Source organism: Adiantum capillus-veneris, chromosome 29 (genome assembly GCF_014529385.1).
Source record: "Adiantum capillus-veneris isolate H3 chromosome 29, ASM1452938v2, whole genome shotgun sequence".
In the NCBI taxonomy this organism is placed as follows: Eukaryota; Viridiplantae; Streptophyta; class Polypodiopsida; order Polypodiales; family Pteridaceae; genus Adiantum; species Adiantum capillus-veneris.
The window spans coordinates 40,666,356-40,685,480 of NC_140959.1; the positions used below are offsets into that span (position 1 = coordinate 40,666,356).

The 19,125-nt window shown below is 44.3% G+C and overlaps 1 protein-coding gene across 4 annotated transcripts in view; it reads left to right on the forward strand.

Annotated features, from left to right (window-relative positions):
- Window positions 1–6,442: 6,442 nt before the first annotated feature.
- The window catches only part of LOC147419073 (ABC transporter C family member 2-like), a 164,936-nt gene continuing 152,253 nt past the window's right edge, over window positions 6,443–19,125 (forward strand). For 3 of the 4 annotated variants that reach the window (XR_015187176.1, XR_015187177.1, XR_015187178.1), the window contains exons 1-3: window positions 6,640–7,349; window positions 7,554–7,732; window positions 7,825–7,864. Coding sequence is in view for 1 of the 4 variants with exons in the window: in XM_086506163.1 (XP_086362289.1) it covers window positions 6,458–6,589; window positions 7,194–7,349; window positions 7,554–7,732; window positions 7,825–7,864 (507 nt within the window). In the remaining 3 variants the exon portion in view is untranslated. Of the gene's footprint in view, window positions 6,590–6,639; window positions 7,350–7,553; window positions 7,733–7,824; window positions 7,865–19,125 lie in introns of those variants that run through there. The other variant, XM_086506163.1, reaches the window with a different exon arrangement.

The following is a 19,125-nucleotide window of genomic DNA, read 5'->3' on the forward strand; positions in this document are numbered from 1 at the left end:
GTTTGACACTAACTCTACTCACAACTTCATATCAACAGAGTTGGCCACCAAGTTGGGCATTCAAGCTTCTGAGATGGGAGATGTTGTAACTGTCGATGCCGCTTTCAAGGGACAACAAGCCTTCGTTACTCCCTTGATTGGTAAGTTGAGGCTTCATGTCCAAAGCTATGTCGACAAAGAATACTTTTTTTGCTCTTCTCACCAACATGAGATGCTATCCTAGGGGCACCATGGTTCAACCGCATGGCTGCCAACATGAAGTTCCCTGAAAGGAGAATCTACTTCACCTATAGGGAAAATAATATGTATATAGATGATAATGATTCTGGTCGTACTATACCACTTGTAAATCCTCTTGCTCTTGATAAACCAATGAAGAGCTCAGTTTTTGCGTACATGATTTTTGTCAAAGAGTCCCTAAAAGGTCCTAATGTTTCATCAAATTTAAATGGTAGGAATCAAGAAGAGATAGACTTGTCTAACTTTCTAAAAGTATTCCAAGTTCATCGATGATAGCCCTATGGAGTTACCTCCAAAATGAGGGGATGATGACCATTGAATTGAGCTCCTATCAGGAAGCTCACCGCCTAACAAGCCTCCTTATCGAGTTTCCCAAGCTCAACAAGAGGAGATCATGAGGCAAGTACAAGAATTGGTAGACAAAGGAATGGTGAGGCCTAGCTCCTCTCCCTTTTGTTCTCCAATCCTTTTAGTGCAAAAGAAAAATGGTACATACCGCATGTGTGTGGACTATCGAGCACTAAACCCTGTCACTATCAAAAACAAATTTCCCGTACCTCGGGTAGAAGATCTGCTTGATAAGCTACAAGGTTCTACCTAATTTAGTAGGATTGATCTTAAAAGTGGCTACTATCATTTAAGGAAAGTGAATGAAGATATCCTAATGACCGTGTTTCGTACAACATTTGGCCTTTATGAATATATAGTCATGCCTTTTGGCTTGACTAATGCACCAGCCACATTCAATCAATTAATGGAGAAAATTTTTAGACCCTAATGCAAATTCACTGGAGTGTTCATTGATGATATCATCATCTACTCGAAGTCCTTGGAGGAACACAAGCAACATCTCCAAGTGATTTTTCAAGCATTGAGGGAGAACAATCCTTTTCTAAATTAAAAGAAAAGCAAATATTTCCTTCAAGAGATTCAAGACTTAGGTCATATTATCTCTCAAGATGGTATACATATGGATCCATCAAAGTTGGAGGTAATAAAAGCATGGCCTAATCCAAGGAATCTCTGGGAGCTAAGAAGATTTATTGGTATTTGTGCATATTATAGACGCTTCATAGCAAAATTCCCTCAAATAGCAGGACCATTACATGACTTAACAAAGAAGAACGTTAAGTATTCATGGACTGCTAAGGAGCAAAATGCTTTTGACAAGCTCAAAGAGAAGCTTACCTCCCAACCAGTCCTTATGCTTCTGGATCTCTCTCAAAGCCATTTGAGGTCCAATGTGATGCTTGTGGTGATTGCCTTGGAGCAGTCTTGCTTCAAGAAGGGCATGCCATAGCACATGAGAGCCGAAGGCTCAATACGGACAAACGGATCTTAGGCATTTATGAGAAAGAGATTTTAGCTGTTCTACATGCCCTAGACACATGGAAGCACTATCTATTGGGGACTCCATTCATTTTACGAACAGAACATCAAAGTCTCAAGTACTTCATGACGCAAACAAAGCTTTCCGACAAACAAATGATGTGGGAAAATTTTCTTTCGCAATTTAATTTTCATATTGCTCACATTGCTGGTAAGCACAATCAAGTGGCCGATGCACTATCACGATGACCAAAAGTTAATGATGTGTCTATAGAAACTCACCATGATCTATCTTCTATGATAGATGAGTATACTACTGACCCTGAATTTAAAGACATAAAGTCCGCCCTTGCTTTGGGAAAGAAAGACGAACCATTCACCTTGTAGGATGGTTATCTTCTCCATGGCAATAGGCTATGTGTTACCCACTCCCTTCGTGAGAAAGTCATGTATGAATCCCATGCTCCTCTCTATGCGGGGCATAGAGGCATTCAACCTACTCTTCAAGGAGTAGAGACATACTTTATTGGCCTACCATGAAAGTGGACATACAAGAGTATATTTCAAAATGTGTGGTATGCCAAAAGACCAAGTATGATAGAGGGAAGCAACCTGGATTACTCCAACCATTTCCAATCCCTAATTCGCCATGGGAGAGTATATCCATGGATTTTATCTTTGATGAAGACTCTTCCTATGCCTAGCCACAGGGTGTGCTTAAATGCTATTGGCTGGGCTAAAGAGGGGTCCAATGAGCTTGTAGTTCCATTCAACAAATATCTAGATATTTTCAGGCTCTCTCTCTCAAAGGGATAAGGAGGACACTTGTCCAAACACTACCCATGTGCTTGACATGCATGTTGCATGTGGTTGGCTAGGGGCAGAGGGGTCCAATAAGCTTGAAGCTTGAGCAAAAAGGGAGCGGCTCACGCAAAGCAAGCAAGGGGTATGCTTGGGGGGTATACACCTCTCACACACACTTTTTTTTGTACATTTTCACTTGGTGAAAGTAGAGGAACTCCACCTCCTTCTCCAAGCTTGTTGAGAAGTGAGAGCCTACACCAACACTCTTGGCTATGGAATGCAAATCCAACCAAGAGCCATGATTCAATGCTTAATCTTGCCATCTTCATTACTATGCTATTATGTATGCTAGCAAGAAGAGTGATGATAAGTGAGGAACTATTTCTTTCTCCTATGGAATGTTTCTTCTTCCTCTTCCCTACCCTCATTCCCTGCTAGCTCTCTCCACCTTCGTAGGTGTTTGAGGCCTTGGGACTAAAGCTTGGGATAGTTAATGCTTTCTACAAAGTTTATGTTATGCTTGTGATGCATGAAGCTTTCCATCTTCATTGCATCACCTAGGTCACAAGGAACACAAAGATTGTATTGTACCAAGTCTCTCTTGATGGCAGAAACTATAATACAAATGCCCGTTGGAGGGGGGACCAGCTCCGTATGAATCTGGTCCTCAACTGTTGTCATGTTCTCTAAACTCTCTCTCTCTTGCAAAAGTATTGTTCATGCCAAGTTAACTAAGTACCATGTTTATGCTTCTACCATCAATTAAGTTCACGCGCTATGCTCACAAAGTAATCTCACAAAAGTGCTTTATCTAATTCCCTAATTCCGCTACTCTCAAAGTTCATAGGCCATTTCCATTATAGTAGACAAGTCCACAGATCTTGCATGTACATAGAAACAGTAAGATTATTCTAAGCTTGCCTCTCCACTCGTAGCATATGAGAATGACCAATAGTAATATAAAAAATGTTCGGTTTATTATCGAAATCCCCACAAAGCAATGCATTCAAAGTCCATGAATAAGAGCTAATATCTTGCCACAAGGCAGCCTATGCTCAGATGTCGTATGCGCATAAACACCACCCACCTCATACACTTGATCATGCAAAAAACATTGGTTATCATCCATCGACCACCCACTGGGATCATTGTAAGCAAAAACCAGGTGTAGTTCATGACAAACTAGCATCAGAACACCCAAAAAACCAGTCAAAGCCAGCATAAGCTATCCAATAACCCACAAAATAAGAGCACTGCCTGGCAAATTCATGTTGATTATGTTCCTGTAAAACCACTACATCTACCTTACATATGTACAAAATTCCAAGTTAGTCTCCAATTGTCTGGGTTGCATAACCCTTGCTACATACTATACTGCTATTCATCACACCACATATGTACAAAAGGGTAAAGAAAGTAGCAGCTAGGTCGACACGTCTTCATCCATCCTGTGCAAAGGGGAATTTATTGGCTGACTTGGCCTAGGAGGTGGGTCCAAACGAGAAACTTCACCTGTAACCACATCCTTATATGAGTGATCTACTTTATCCCATGCTGCTGCCAAAGTTTTATTGTCATTACAAGGGGATTTGCGTTGACCCACAATCTTTGGTTGTGGCTCATAATTACGAGAAGAAGCCACAGTTCTAAGCTTCACATGTTTCTTAGGGACCATCCATGCATCTGTCTTTGTATTTTTCCCTTTATCTTTCTCTTTTGATGTAGTGGCGATCGCCGTAGATTGCTTCCCCTTCCCTTTATCTGCCGATGAAGGTGGTGTAGAAGTCACCGTTTCAAGAGATTTATGCTCTGGCGAGACAACTTTGTAAGCGGGATGGATTGCAGGGTTGGAACAATTGAAGGAGGAGATTGTAAATTTGGCCCTAGGTATTTGGAATGCATATGCCCAAACTTACCACAACAAAAGCATGAATTGACAAATTTACCCCACTTCAGTTTGAAAGGTCGTTTGCCCACCAAAGGATCCCCTGAATTTACATAAACACGAGTATGCATCGGAATATCTGTATCCCACAAGATGCAAAAAAGATTTTTTTTTGCATCTAATTTCAAGGGACAAATGACCTTTCCTAGTTGTGAGGCTAATAACGGGAGAAAATGGCTCCACGTTTGATGAAAATCCTCCACCTCAACCCACACAGGACATTTATGACGAATCAAACTCTGATAATCTCTGGTGAGGGCCCAAGGCAAAACATGAGTCATCTGGGTATTGAAAAACAAAAGGGGACATTTCAAGAAGTGTATCCCTGGCTTCAGAGTTGATCAACAAAACTTCATAGAATCCACACACTCCAAAGTAAACATCTCTGACTACTTCACGTTTCAGAAAAAATCCACCCACTATCCCACATCTTGAGCAATAGGCATCTTGTCGGGAAAGAAGAGGATCACTGCATTAAGAGCATACTGAGCGATAGGATCCATGAGATCCTATACCAGAATAATTAGTTCTCTATCAAGAGTTCGACCATCCTAGGCTTTGCGAGCATAGTCAAAATCCTCACTCAAACATTCTTCGATGATAGACATTGCATCCTCTGTTGACGTTTCCATCTCTTTTCGACGCTTGTAAGTGTAGTTGTCTACTGTCATGAGGAGGATCTAATCAAGAGGATCTGATGTCTGCACCTTGAAAACCCTAACAGGATGTTGTCCATTTGCTAAACCACTCACGTGCAAGAAATCTTCGTTGGCTATGCGAAAACCCTAACATTGAGATGACAAAACAGTAGGCAGACAGACCACTGTAGAGATGCAATAGGTCACGAGGCAATCCGCAACTGTGATGTTTTGGCATTTACTTGTGATTTTTTTTTTTGCAATTTGGAAAGATTGCAAAATTTTCCATAGTTTAATTATAATTTTAAAAAAACTTGCAAAGTCTTGAAAAAAATCCTGCAATTTTTTATAGCCCCATTTTTTCTATTTGTTTAGAAAAATGTTCTTTGGGAACATTGATACACTCTAGGAATAGATAGAGAGAAATAAATATCAAACACATTGCAAGAGGGATTGTGATGGGAGTGTTTCCTTGTGAAAAAAGCAAGGCCTATCAAGATTCCACGTAGACTTTGTGCATTACAATTACAATCTTGAAAGTGCTTGGAATCTCTTTGCAACAAATCAGAGTTGGCTCTTTGGCTAGATCTCATGCCTTCATACTCGTTAAAATCTTGTGATTAACACTCTAACCATGAATAGCACCAAAAGAGTATATGGAGTTGGTCTAATTTTGGGGGATAGAGGTCATCCTTGTTTTGGTGGGTCCAGACGTTGCCATTTCCCTTTTAAAACTAGCACGGACACTCCCCCCCCGCTTGCATTGTGCGGGTTGAACTTGCTCTAACTAAGGCCCGTGTCACATATAGACGGGTGCACAATTTCCATTCTGCTCTTGACTAGCAGTGAAGGTGTGCCATAGGGTCTTACTTGAAAACCTAGGAGTTTCCTACGTATGATTTTTGTCCAAATGGTAATCCATCCGTTTTTTAAGCTGCCCTATGAGGGTTCAAAGCCCCTTAGAGGCCTTTCGCACGTCTATTGGCAACATCGAGTTGACGACAACAACAATGACTTCGTAGGTGCATTCGCTTGGAAGAGTGGTGGGAGTAGAGAGAGCAGTTTGTAACTCTGCCAAAATCGGCATAGTTACAACTCTCCATAAGCAAGGTTTGCTAAGCTCACGAAGCAAGGGTTAACCCTCGCTCGTGCAAAAAGCCTCTTACATTTTTTCCCTCAAAAACTTTTGGAGTGTGCCACGCTTCTTGGAAAGCTGGACACTGGAGTACAACATTCCCTGTTTGCTCATTGGCCCACCACCTCAGCATGGTGCCCGAAGCGGCCTTATGCCCGCACAAGTGTGACACCCACCTATTTGTGTCCCTTTCTTCCTTGGTTATAGGAAAATGTTTTTTTTTTGGGGTGAGCGACTGCATTGTTCAATCGTTGAGCTTTGGAAAGTGGAATCTTTCAGAGGGATATTTAAGCAAGCGGTCCCAACACATGTTTTGTAATTTTGTTCGAAGCGTCTTTTCAAGACAGCGTTGAACACATTTTCTCCATGTACGTACTTCTGCGTCCACCTCTTCTGCTTTCTCGTGGGGCTCATTCCAGCTGCTTCATCCTCTTCTTTCTTCAGCAGCTTCTCCCGCTTCCTGTGGAAGACAGCAGAGAGCTGCGGAAGGAAAGGAAGGTCTCTCAAATCGTAGTTCCACATCCATCAAACATTGGTCCGTTTTGGGAGTGAGCTACTTCTTTGCAAGTAAGCAGAGCTCCAAGTTGCGCTGTCCAACGCAGTTGCAAGATAGGGGCACCAGCTCTCGTTAGCATCAACCCCGCCACTCAAGATAAACGCAATTCAGGTGTACAATCTTGGGTTTGCAATGGTCAAGGCTGTTATCAGAGGACCGGAGACTATTGTAGTGAAGGCACCACAGTTCGTGATGGTGTAAATGAGTAAAGACAGGGTTGCTCCCCCTTATGAGAAACCCCTCATCAGAAGTGCCCGGCTTTCTTGTTGATGACCACGGGGAAGCAGACTAATTTTTTTCTACATTTGTATTCTGAAGAAGCCTTTTATTGGTTGCTTCTTCTCGCCTTACATAACAATTTCTAGCCATTTTCAAGAACAATTCATGGAGTCCTTTTGCCGTCCTGTACATGGTGGTGTATGGGACACAAAATTGGAAGGTGGATTTGGGGCGTATACTCCTTGCTTTGTTGAGAGTATTATTACCGGAATATCACATTCCGCGCTTCTCTGCTTAGTTTCGTATAGATCATGGCTTTTGCTCAAGGGCCATAATACAAGGAGGTTTCAATTGAAGCAGAGGCACATGCATTATTTTATGATTGTTTTGTCAGCTGCATTAGCTATCTGGCCATTTTTCCAAATTTTCTTTGGTATCTCAACGTTGAATCTGGATGGCGAAAAAAGCTTAGCACGGTTCGAGGTAGGCAGTTTTGCTACAGTTATTGGATGCAAACACATATGCAAAACTTATCTGCAAATTCAAAGAACACAAAAGTATGTTTCAAAGTACTCATGAGAGGCTACCCTTTTGCAGTCCTCCATGCATGTTCCGCTCGACGCACAAATTATGTATTTAAAGGCAACCTTGAATAAAATCATCAACTCAATCCTTCCTTTTTTACAGGTCCTATCGCTTCTGCTTGGGAGCATCACATGGTTCTCCTTGCTTCATATGCTTCTAGTTGAAACTAGGGTGTACATATCAGACTTTAGTTGGTATACACGATTTGGGTTAATTTATGTCTTGGTTGCACAAACAACTGTGTACAGATTTATCTTTTCCTTGAGGCCTTTTTACAACAGGTAATGGTGTTTATGTTTACATTCAAGATTTGATGCCGTTGCTTCACTAAGAAATCTAAGAGATTTTGGTGCCTTTCATGCTGCCGTTGAAGGCTTGTATTTGAGATCTGCACATCTCAATTCGCATGTCAGGTATAATTCATTGTCAAATCGTCTGTCTTTCCTACAAGCATCATATTTTTTGTTTGTCGTCAGAAGTTTGCTTTGTCAATTGCATTTTATTGGAGTGGGTTAGGGTGGAAAGTGCCGTAAAGCAATTGAGCATATAGAAAGTTATGCTCTTGAAAAGAAAAGGTGTGCTTGCTAGAAGGGTTTCTGTCTGTGGGAAGGTTTTAAGAGATATCTTTGGTTTTACGATAGGTATTTGAACTGCAGCCAGTAATATGTGCCAGGCTAAATTGATATTGCGAAAGGTTTTTACAGGAGATTCTGTTAGTTAATTTTCATGACATGAAAGTCTGAAGGATCGTCATATCAAAGACCAGTCAAGCTGCTCTTGGACACTGTGTGCGCTTATGCAAGAAGCGAGCTTACCTAGCTCAGATGGAGCGAGACTTATATCAGATGTTCTTGAGTAGGGACTCAGGCGAGGCATGGCGACTCTTCCATGAGCACTCCCCTCCCCCAGTGATTACTTCACCTGATGTGGGGCCAATATGCGACATCATTATATATGGTTCCTGGACAGGAACCCCTTCCAGACCCTACCAAGCCTTGCCCAGCTACGAGCACTTTCTTTACATCTGAGATGCTTGCTAGAAGGGTTTCTGTCTATGGGAAGGTTTTAAGAGATATCTTTGGTTTTACGATAGGTATTTGAACTGCAGCCAGTAATATGTGCCAGGCTAAATTGATATTGCGAAAGGTTTTTACAGGAGATTCTGTTAGTTAATTTTCATGACATGAAAGTCTGAAGGATCGTCATATCAAAGACCAGTCAAGCTGCTCTTGGACACTGTGTGCGCTTATGCAAGAAGCTAGCTTACCTAGCTCAGATGGAGCGAGACTTATATCAGATGTTCTTGAGTAGGGACTCAGGCGAGGCATGGCGACTCTTCCATGAGCACTCCCCTCCCCCAGTGATTACTTCACCTGATGTGTGGGGCCATCATTAACTTGACACTAGAAGAGGAGCAAAGGAGACGTGTGCGGACCTTACACGTAAGGATATGTGGCCTCAGAGACCAAGATAATGTGGATGAAGAGGTGAAAGAACTCATGACTCTGGTGGGGGCTAATGAGCAGACGTATATGAGAGCTTAAAGAGTGGACAATAAGAAAAGTGGGAGCAAGGAGGAAACCTCGAAGGAAAGGGCACTCATCCTCCGTTTCCCCTCCATGGAAGCGAAGGAGGACTTCCTTGAAGAAGAGACCGACTCTAAAGAAGACATGCATCTTTCTTGGAGATGACCTCACCCTCTCGCAGATTGAGCGGTAAGGGAAAAAGGGAAGATTGCTTTTTACCGGGATGGAAGGGTGGTGATATTGGAGCGACGCTCTGCATGACGGAGCGAGACCTATGGGACCACACTAAAGATGGCAGCCTGGAATTGTATGGGTCACTCCTTGATGTAGGTGCCTTTGAGGATAGTTTCACTAGGAGAGACATCATTTTCTATTCTGAGACTCATCAAGCCCTTGGGCACAGGTGAGCGGATATAGATGGGGAGAGCTTGTAGACAAGAGACCAGATTGAAGCATCGAGGTCGGGGCTCAGGGAGAGTGGCAGCTTTATTCAGGGATGAGTTGCAACCATTGATATATATAGCGCGCAGGGATGAGCAGGCTAGGTACATGCGGGTGAGGCTAAGGGCAGAGACAGATAGATATCTCTACATGGCTATCTGTTACTTTCCTCCTAATACGTCAGTATATGCATCACCTAGAGGACAGTCCCCCTTCACTATTTTGGATAATGACATATGGGAGTTTTCCAGGGATGGTGACATTATCATACTAGGGGGCTTCAATGCTAGGTCTGCCTATCACCAGACAGTAATCTATGATACTTTCGAGGAGATGCTTAAGGAGCTGGACGTTACAGAGATGGGCCTATCCAGACTATCACAGGATGAGTAGTACACTGAGTATTGCAGATACTTGATAGATATGGGAACTGCACATAGATTGGCCATTATGAATGGCCTACAAAGATTTTCTACAGCTGGAGGTTTTACATGCTTTCCACATCGACATGGTGCTAGTACAGCGGATTATGTTATGGCCCAGCTAGGTCTCATTCCATTCTTTCAGGATTTCATGGTGGATACTAGGCCAATTGGAGTAGCAGTTGATCATGCTATCTTGTCTTTCACTCTTACGTTTCAGCTCAGCAAAGATCCATTAGGAGAGGTCCCCACACACACTCGGTACACCTTCGTGAGGGAGACGGATTCTGTGTATGTGGATGAGATATACAGGCAGCTATGCACTCAAGAGCCGGGACGGCCACTAGATGAACTCACTCAGATATTGACAGACGCTCCATGATGCAGCATCAAAGGCATACCCCCACAGCCAGCCTACACGGAGACGATCTGGGAGCATGCCCCATAAAAGTTAGTATGATGAGGAGTGTAGGGAGACGAGGATCAAATTACAGAGGGAAATGCTCATGGGTATTACCACACATAGACAATCACGGATTATCTTTCGCCGCCTAGTGCTACGAAAGAAAATGGCTTATCTATCTCAGCTAGAGCGGGATCTGTATCAGCTATTTATGAGTCAAGACTCGGGCGAAGCATGGAGGCTATTCCATGAGCATTCACCACCACCAGCCGTCACCTGCACAGAGACATGGGGGAATATGCCACATCTCTCTACACAACATCAGGGCAGCCACCTTTGCTGGACCCACTAGAGACATGCCTTGAGACATGCCTTGAGACATGTACTTTCTTTACTCCCGGGAGCGTAAGGAAAGCCATTGACAGGATGAAGACAGGGAGAGCACATGATCACGATGGTCTGGTAGTAGAGCACTTCATCCATGCTAGAGGTATGCTTGCAAGGTGCAGAGCTTCTTGCTATGATGTTTAATCGAGCCATGTATGAAGGCTTTCCTGAGACTTGGAGTATGTCTACGATTGTGTCCATTTTCAAGTCAAGAGATCCCATGATTCTCGGGAAATATCGCACCATCATGGTTGGTCTTGGCTAGGCTGTATGCATCCGTTCTTGAGTAGGAGCTGAGTAGATGGGCATAGCGAGAGGGCATACGGCAGGCAGGATTCGGGAGAGGTTTCTCCACTCTTGACCAGATTCTGACACTCAGAGCTATTATTGAGGAGGGTAGACACCATGGCAAGAGGATCTATTGTAGTTTCCTGGATTTCCGCAAAGCTTTTGACACAATGCCGAGAGCCATACTTATACGCAGACTACAGGACATGGGCGTGCCTATAGAGCTGATATGGGGTATTTTGGCTTTATACAGAACAGTGATGGGGCGGGTACGCACTATTGAGGGAACGTCTGACATGGTCCACTCCACTATTGGAGTGAAGCAGGGATGCCCCCTATCTCCGACTCTTTTTGGGATGTATGTGGATGAGTTTTCAAACTATGTAGAGCATCAGGGAGACAGAGGGGCTCAGCTAGCAGGGACATGGATTCCGTTGTTACTATCTGCTGATGATATTGTGTTGATTTCTGACTCTCCAGAGGGGATGCAACGTCATTTAGATGCTTGGCACACATTTGCTCGCAACAGTGGATTGTCTGTCAACCTTGGGAAAACCAAGGTTATGGTGTTCAACACCACATCACAGTGGGTCAGGAGGTAAGCACCCACATTTACCTATGGCCAGGAGACTGGAGTACACAGATGCATATACCTATCTTGGGGTAGTCTTCAGTGGGGGGAGAGAGGAATCAAGGCTCAAGGCTGTCGTCGTATGGCTGCCCTCTAGAGGGAGAAGGAATCCTCTGCTCTCCTATGCCTGCATTAGTGATGCACTCAGTGGCCTTTACAAGAGATTGTCCACCATAGGGATGCCCTGAGGAGAAAACGCTAGGAAGTAAGGCTTGCTGTCCATGATGTGCTGCCCAAGGAAAACGCTGGGGCTGAACTGATGTGCGGGAAAGTGTCGGTCTGATCCAAGCCAAAAACGCTGGCTGATCTGCAGCAAAACGCTGGGCTGCTCTGTAGAAGAAACGCCAGTGCTGCAGACAGAAAACGCTGGGCAGATCTGCCCCTCCTGCCCATCACCTGTGAAAGGGCTGCCCTCTAGGGGCGGCCTCCTACCCCCAGGGCAGTGCACACTGTAAAAGTGACTCCCCCCTGCTCCCTATATAGGGCCAGCCCTCAGCCCTCAGCCCTCAGCCCTCACGACCTTGCTAAATGGGGGAAAATAGGGAATAGGTGTGAAGAGGGCACTGGATGCACATAGGCTCAGGGGGAAAAAATATGCCAGGGCTAGGGAATGCTATTCCCAGCCTTCAGGATAACTAGAGACCATGGAACCAAGCCAAAACCCGAGCTAAACATGGCTAGACATGACCTGACATGAGAGAACAACCTCACACTGGCCGAGCACAGCCACAAAACAGCCCCCATTCCCTAATCTGCTCCTGGGAGATACCTGAGCTACCACCGGACAGGATTATGAACTCTAACAGGGAGAGCCAGAGGAGTAGTCATCACAACAGATCTCAGAGCCCACCCACGCTAGAGGTACGTTAATTGATCGAGCCATTGAGCTAGGCAGATCCAGACGCCCACGACCTCGAGGGGTCTCCCACCATCGATGAAGGCTTTTGCAGAAGATTCAGATCACTCTAGCTCGACACGCAAGACGCCCAATTAGAGTACTGATCATGGAGGATGTTGATGAGATTCGACAGCCAACGATGAGAGATTTCATTTGAACCCCCCCCCCCCTTCCCTCTATCTCGTTTCAGTTCTGGATCAGCTTCAGATTCATTTCCTTAGTGTTTTAGTCTTAGTTCTTTGTACTTTCTGTACTCAGACATGGTATCAAATTCACCAATTGTAACTTTTTGGTCTCATAGGTCATTTTGGCCTTTTGAAGACGTTAATATAACATTACATTTCATTTTATTTGTGTGTGTGTGTGTGTGTGTGTGTGTGTGTGCGCGTGCGCTCGAAAAAAGATGCTGAGACCCCATCATATTAATTGAAGCTCAAAACCAGGAAGATGAGATTACAAGATATATTGTATGTGAAAAAGACACTGAATCATAGTTACCCGGAACGGGAACGGGGAACGGGAACGGTAGGGTACGGAACGGGACGGGAACGGGAGGGAGGAGAGGGGCCGGAATGGGAACGGGGCCGGAACGGTAGACCAAAGAAACTATATATATTATATGTATTATAGGCTCATATGTTAGTGAAAAACTAAAAGCCATAGCTCCATGTCCAAGCTTAAAGCTTTAGCAAGGAGAGTAGCTCAGTAGAGATGTTGAGAGCTTGAGGAGGAGGTGAGACGAGCCTCCAGAGTCCAAACAGCCCCAAATCAGCCCTCTAAATAGCCCCCAAACAGCCCCAAATCAGCCCTCCAAATAGCCCCAAATCTGACCCCAAATAGCCCCAAACATGCCCCCAAGTAGCTAGTGAAAAAAGTTGACTTTTTGGTTTGACCGTTCCGGATTCCCGTTCCACCGTTCCGCCCCGCTCCCCCCCGTTCCGGGTCGCCGTTCCGGTTACACCCCGTTCCGGAACGGTGTTCCGTTCCCGACTCCGTTTCGAGAGCTAGACCCGTTCGGAACGCCGTTTCGGAACATTTAGGGTCCGTTCCGCCCGTTCCCTGTTACTATGCACTGAATGCTGCTATGAGATGCTAGAATTCAGGCAGCAAATGTTGAAATATGAAAGCATAGGAAGCATGATTACCTGAGCTACATCCCCATGAAAAAAATCCCTCTGATTTTTAACAGACAAACTTATCCACGATCTTGTGAGAGGTCCAAGACAACAACTGATCCCTACCTTGGCACAACTTCTAGCTCAGAGGTCAACACATGTCTATGACCTGATGTGGATGATCAACTGACTCCAATGGAGGAACAAAAGGATTGTGCAGAAGGAGGCCAAAGCAGCAAATTTGACATTTGCCTCGAGATTGGAAGAAGGTGCTTGCTTTCATCCAGCAGCTTGATACTGCTTCTCTGGGGGGCTACTTCAATGCAACCTCCAAAATAAGAAAAGTAGCCTCTTTACTTCAATAAAGCCTCCAAAATAAAAAAATCAGCCTCCCTTCAATGCAACCTCCAAAATAAGAAAAGTAGCCTCTTTACTTCAATAAAGCCTCCAAAATAAAAAAATCAGCCTCTTTTCTCAAGGGGAATTCACAACAATGGCAGTGGTCAGCTTTATTGCTACGTGGATAGGCACTAGAGAATTTTGTGGCATCCAAACAATTGTTTGATTCCTTGTGGTTGACACCGGCATATGAGGCATATATTTTGACTGCTTGGAACCACTTACGGATGAAGAAGAATTACACTCTACAGTCTTACAACCAAAGGTTTTAGGATACATTTTTATTAGTACCTTCCTTCAAGATGGGTCACCCTTGAAGAGCAGATCTGTTGAGGGTTAGTTTGAGAGTTTACATGCAAATCTAACCCCTATGTGCATGTGGACAAGCTGTACTACTTCTAGGGTTTAGGACAGCCTAGAAAGTGTTCTGGCACCTTTGTGAGCCTGTTTGCTAGGTGTAGGCATTGGGAAGTGATCGCATTTAGTACTTTAGTACGTGGCCAGGTAGTCATCTACATATGAAGCACCTCTTATTAGTTATAAGTGAACATTACTACTAAGTGACATTAATAATAGAAGTCGTGGGGCATACTGATTGCTCATGCTCGACCTACCCCATTTGTAACTGGCTTGGACACTCCAAGCGAGAAATTGATAGCAACACGAACAGAAACTTCAAAATCACTAAACTTTAATAGAAAGAGAGCGAGAGAGTTGACACGGCCCGACGGAGTTCCGTGCCTAGAGATATTGGCCCCAAAGACTGGCTCCCCTTTCGGTATTTCTCCATCGTAGCATGGCAATATCCGGTGTAGAGTAGTTTGCAATCATCCTTATCAATGGCAAGCAATCTGTCTCTACCACGACTGAAGCTCCAATAAAATATTTTTTATCAGACCTTAGAGAAGTAGCAACGCCCCAAAGTTCTCTCTTAACCTGTGGGTAACCTCGTTGACGAGCATTGAGCACCTTTGCTCCAAATCGAACTGCATACCTGTGTCCTTCTGCATCATCTTGACCTATAGCCCACCCAATACCTGTCGGGCTAGTGTCAACTGTTAAGATTACTGGCCTTCCGCATTTGTAATCAACCTTCCTCAAGGTAGGAGCCTCGAGAAGCATCTGCTTTAGCTTCCTGATAGCCTTCGTGTAAACTTCTTCCCAAACAAACCTCTTTCCTTTCCTTAGTAATTGATAAAGCACCTCTGCAACATGAGCAAAATGTGGCAATCAAATAAGGTAGAATACACATGCACCAAGATACCGACGAACTTCAGTAACTGAAGAGCATGTTTCCTCATCTTTTGGATAGCTTCAACTTTAGCTTGACTTGGCCTTCTGCCCCTCTGGACTGCACATATGCCCCACAATTAAAACCTCTTTAGCACCAAAATTTGATTTTTGCTCTGAAAGCGTTAAGTGAACTTCTTCAAGCCCGGATAAAATAGCATCACAGTCAGTAATATGTTGAGCAACAAACCGCCGGCACCCCCTCTGATCTTTTACCTCATCTTTGGACCCTTCTTCACATCCTTTAATAGGTAGATCATCAATGAAGGCATAGTCACGTGAGGGATAAAGTCCCTTAATACCTTATTCATGCCGTTCATCATATGAGCTATTGAATTAGTTGCAGAGAGTGCACATCCTTATCAAACCGAGAGGAGTGCGCATCGTAGTAAGATCCCTACTCTCCAAAGCTAACTGAAATTGATCGTATCGAGAGTAAAGATCACCCATGGAGTAAATAGATCTACCTGCAAAGGCCTCAACAAATTCATCCACAATTGGGCCAGTATCCACATTGCGGATTGTTACCTTGTTAACCTGCTGTATGTCCTGTATGAACCTTAAAGTACCATTTTTCTTCGGAACAGTGAACCATCGATTAGAGTATGGCGCACATGATGGCTCCAAAATTCCCATTTGTATCTTCTCATTAAGCAAATCGATAAGCTTTGGCAAGTGAGCTTTAGGAACTGGAATGGGACGTAAGCTCCATGGCATGTGAGGAACAATGAATATAACCATAGGTGAAACAACAATTGGATCCACACACCCAGATCAAAAGCAAAAGCTTTACCGTGTTTTTCGAGCATACCTTGAAAGCTTTTGATCTCCTCTTCATTAAGGAAACTATCTTCTCCAATCTTCAGCTGCTGCTACGGCTCCTTAGTGAATATATGCCCAATGTTTTTTGGATTCTTGAGCATAGGCTGTTGAGAAGCTTCTATAATCACCCCATCACTTCCTTCTGGTAGAGGTGTAGCCACTGGTCTCACTTTCTTTGCAACAGTCTTGTACTTCGTCTCTACTTGTGCTTCGACTGCTTTACCCCAAGTCATCCTCAATATGCATAAGTGCCAGCTCTTCATACATGTCCATTGAGTGCACTTTAACAACTTCAGTTCCACTTTGTAACCTGTATTGCATGATATCCTCAAGCTCTGACATAGTGTCAACATAAGAAATCTCTTTGAAGATCCCTGAAATCACATCATGTGGCTCAAGCACATCACATCCCTGCAATTCACTTTGAATACTTGAAACATGTTGTTTCTTCCTCTTAGGTAAATCATTAAATTTTCTGTAAGATACTGAATCCTCCGATGTCAATCCCAAAAATCCCGAAGAGAAGGTTTCTCTTTGCGAGAACTTCTCCTTACTTGTACCACCACAATCCCGCTTTATAGTGGCACCTCGAGAAAATCCTTTGCAAACCTATGTTCTTTGAACTCTTTGCATATCTTTGGCATTGAACGAACACGTAAACTATCCTTGTTCTTGGCATGATCAATACATACAGTCAAAAATTGAACCGCTTTCTTACCATCTCGGCTTCGAACCTTGGCATAGGCCGAGCCATCATTTAGCACCTTGGTTTTCATTCGCACTGCCGTAATGTAGGGCTGTCCCAAAATCAATGGGTAAGAGGATGCTCCTGTATAAAGAAGTTTTGCTCATCACCTACATCCCCAATAGTTACCTCGACATTTGCACATGCACCATAAAGTTCGTGTGGAAGCATGTCGGCAGCTCGTATCCGCCAAACGTTGTCCACATCAATAGGCCACTTCCCCTTATGGTGCAAGCTTTTTGCCATAAGATTGATTTCTGAACCATGGTCTATAAGTGCTAAGACCGGCTCCTCACTGTCGCCAAGCTTTACCACAATTTCAGTCGTAGCTCTTGCTCGATGAGTCCTTGTGTCACAAACTGCTGACGTGTTGACCCAGTGAAGAATGGAGCTACCGGTCGAGGAGCCTAAACCCTAGAAGAAGCAGAAGCAACAGATTTTCGCAGTTCACGCTGGCCTGCTAATGTGGCAGACTATACGGATTTCCGTGATTTATGCTAGCAGCTTTTGGGCATGGCTTTTCGACTAGATGCTTTTGAGTTTGAAGGCTTTTCATGTAAAGCTTTTGGGCCTAGGGCCTTTAAATATGAGGCCATGGGCTCGTTCTTTGGCATGCTTCCTAGAGAAGGTGCAGAGGATGGAGTACCGGCTTGTACTTCGATGATGCAATATAGAAAGGGGCGCAAAGGTTTGGGGCCAATACTCTCTGGGGTGGAATTCCGCCACTCTGTGTCGCATGTCATCTCTCTCTTTCAGTTCAATTGTTATTGAAGTGCTAAAAGTCTGTTCAGTCTGTTCTTTTCTATCGGCACGTGGTGCCCATCTTGTGACACCTTGAAAAATGACTCCTAGGTATAATTTCACTATCTCCCTCTTCATTGAAATGCACATTTCTTACCTCTAGTACAATCGGGTTTGAAACCACCACAGACCTCGACTCTTCATCTTCAAGCTCTTCAAATTCTTCTTCACAATCATTCAGAATTGCTTCAATATGTCCAATCATCTGGCTCTTAATTGATTTTGGCTCCCGCTCACTTGGTATCTGCTACTTCCTCTTGATAATGTCGATGATCTCCTCATGAAACTCGCGCTTGGTAATTCCCAGGATATCACCCAATGCGAGCTCCACTTTACTATTCAGGATGCCCTCTTCAAAAACTTTCTTTAGATTTGTAGCCAATTCGTTATCAGATTTAAGCTTATACGAGGGTCAGCATCCGAGAATGTAGGCGTGCACCCGTTAGACCGAGCGTCCCATCCCACCCGACCTCACCTCCTCGAGGTGACCTCACACACTCCTAGCCTCATGGGATAACCATTGGCACTCTGCCAGTGGGGTTCGATAACTACAAATGAGGCCTTGGCCTCCCTTTTATAAAAGTGGCCGGCCACACTGGTTGGTTCACACTACATCCGCCCGGACAATAGAGGCTCATCTCGACGGTGTCGTAGACCAGATCCCCTCTCCTGTAAGCGGGACATAACATACTTCCCCCCTTAAGAACCATTGATGTTGTAACAAACTTGGACACCTCAAGTCAAGATTCTGCCGCGACACAGTAGAGATTTACTTCAAGACAGTTCACAATTTCACAATTAGGTCGCCACGGCCCGGCGTAGCTCCGTGCCAAGAGGTATTGGCCCCAAAGACTGTCACCCCTTTCGGTATTTTGTTTTGTATTAATCCGTGCTCAAAGTCCAAGAGAGCGGGCATGTGGTCACTCTCAGACTCTGCGTCCAGATGCTCTGAGAAGTGAGGCCTTGCCCACTTATTTAAAGGTACAAGGGATGCCCAAAAGCAGAGCCCCTAAAAGCACTTAAACTCAAAAGCTTGTAGTCTTAAAAGCAATAGGCCCAAAAGCTGCTATAATCAGCCAGCGTAATTTCAGGAAAAAGCCGTACACTGCCAGGTTATCAGCTCTGCAAATCCCGCCGCAAATCCCGGAATTCCGTACGGTTGGCCAGGTCAACCTATGAGCGCATTCTGCGGGGTCCGTACTATTGCCACGTGGCATCCCTACCCTGGCCATTGTGTAAGTGTTTGGAAGCTTGCCACGTCACCAGTTTGTGACATACCCCCCTCTTGAAAGCATTGTAATCGCCCTCCATTACGCCTGCAAAACAGACAGAGGCCATAAACTGTCTTAGCAGACACTGATTGTTAGTACCGATGCACTAGGCACAACACATCTAGCACATGTACCAATCGATAGTCACATCACAAGACATCACTTGACATAACAGGACATCACATGACATAACAGGACATCACATGACAAATCACATTTAAAATCATTACAAATC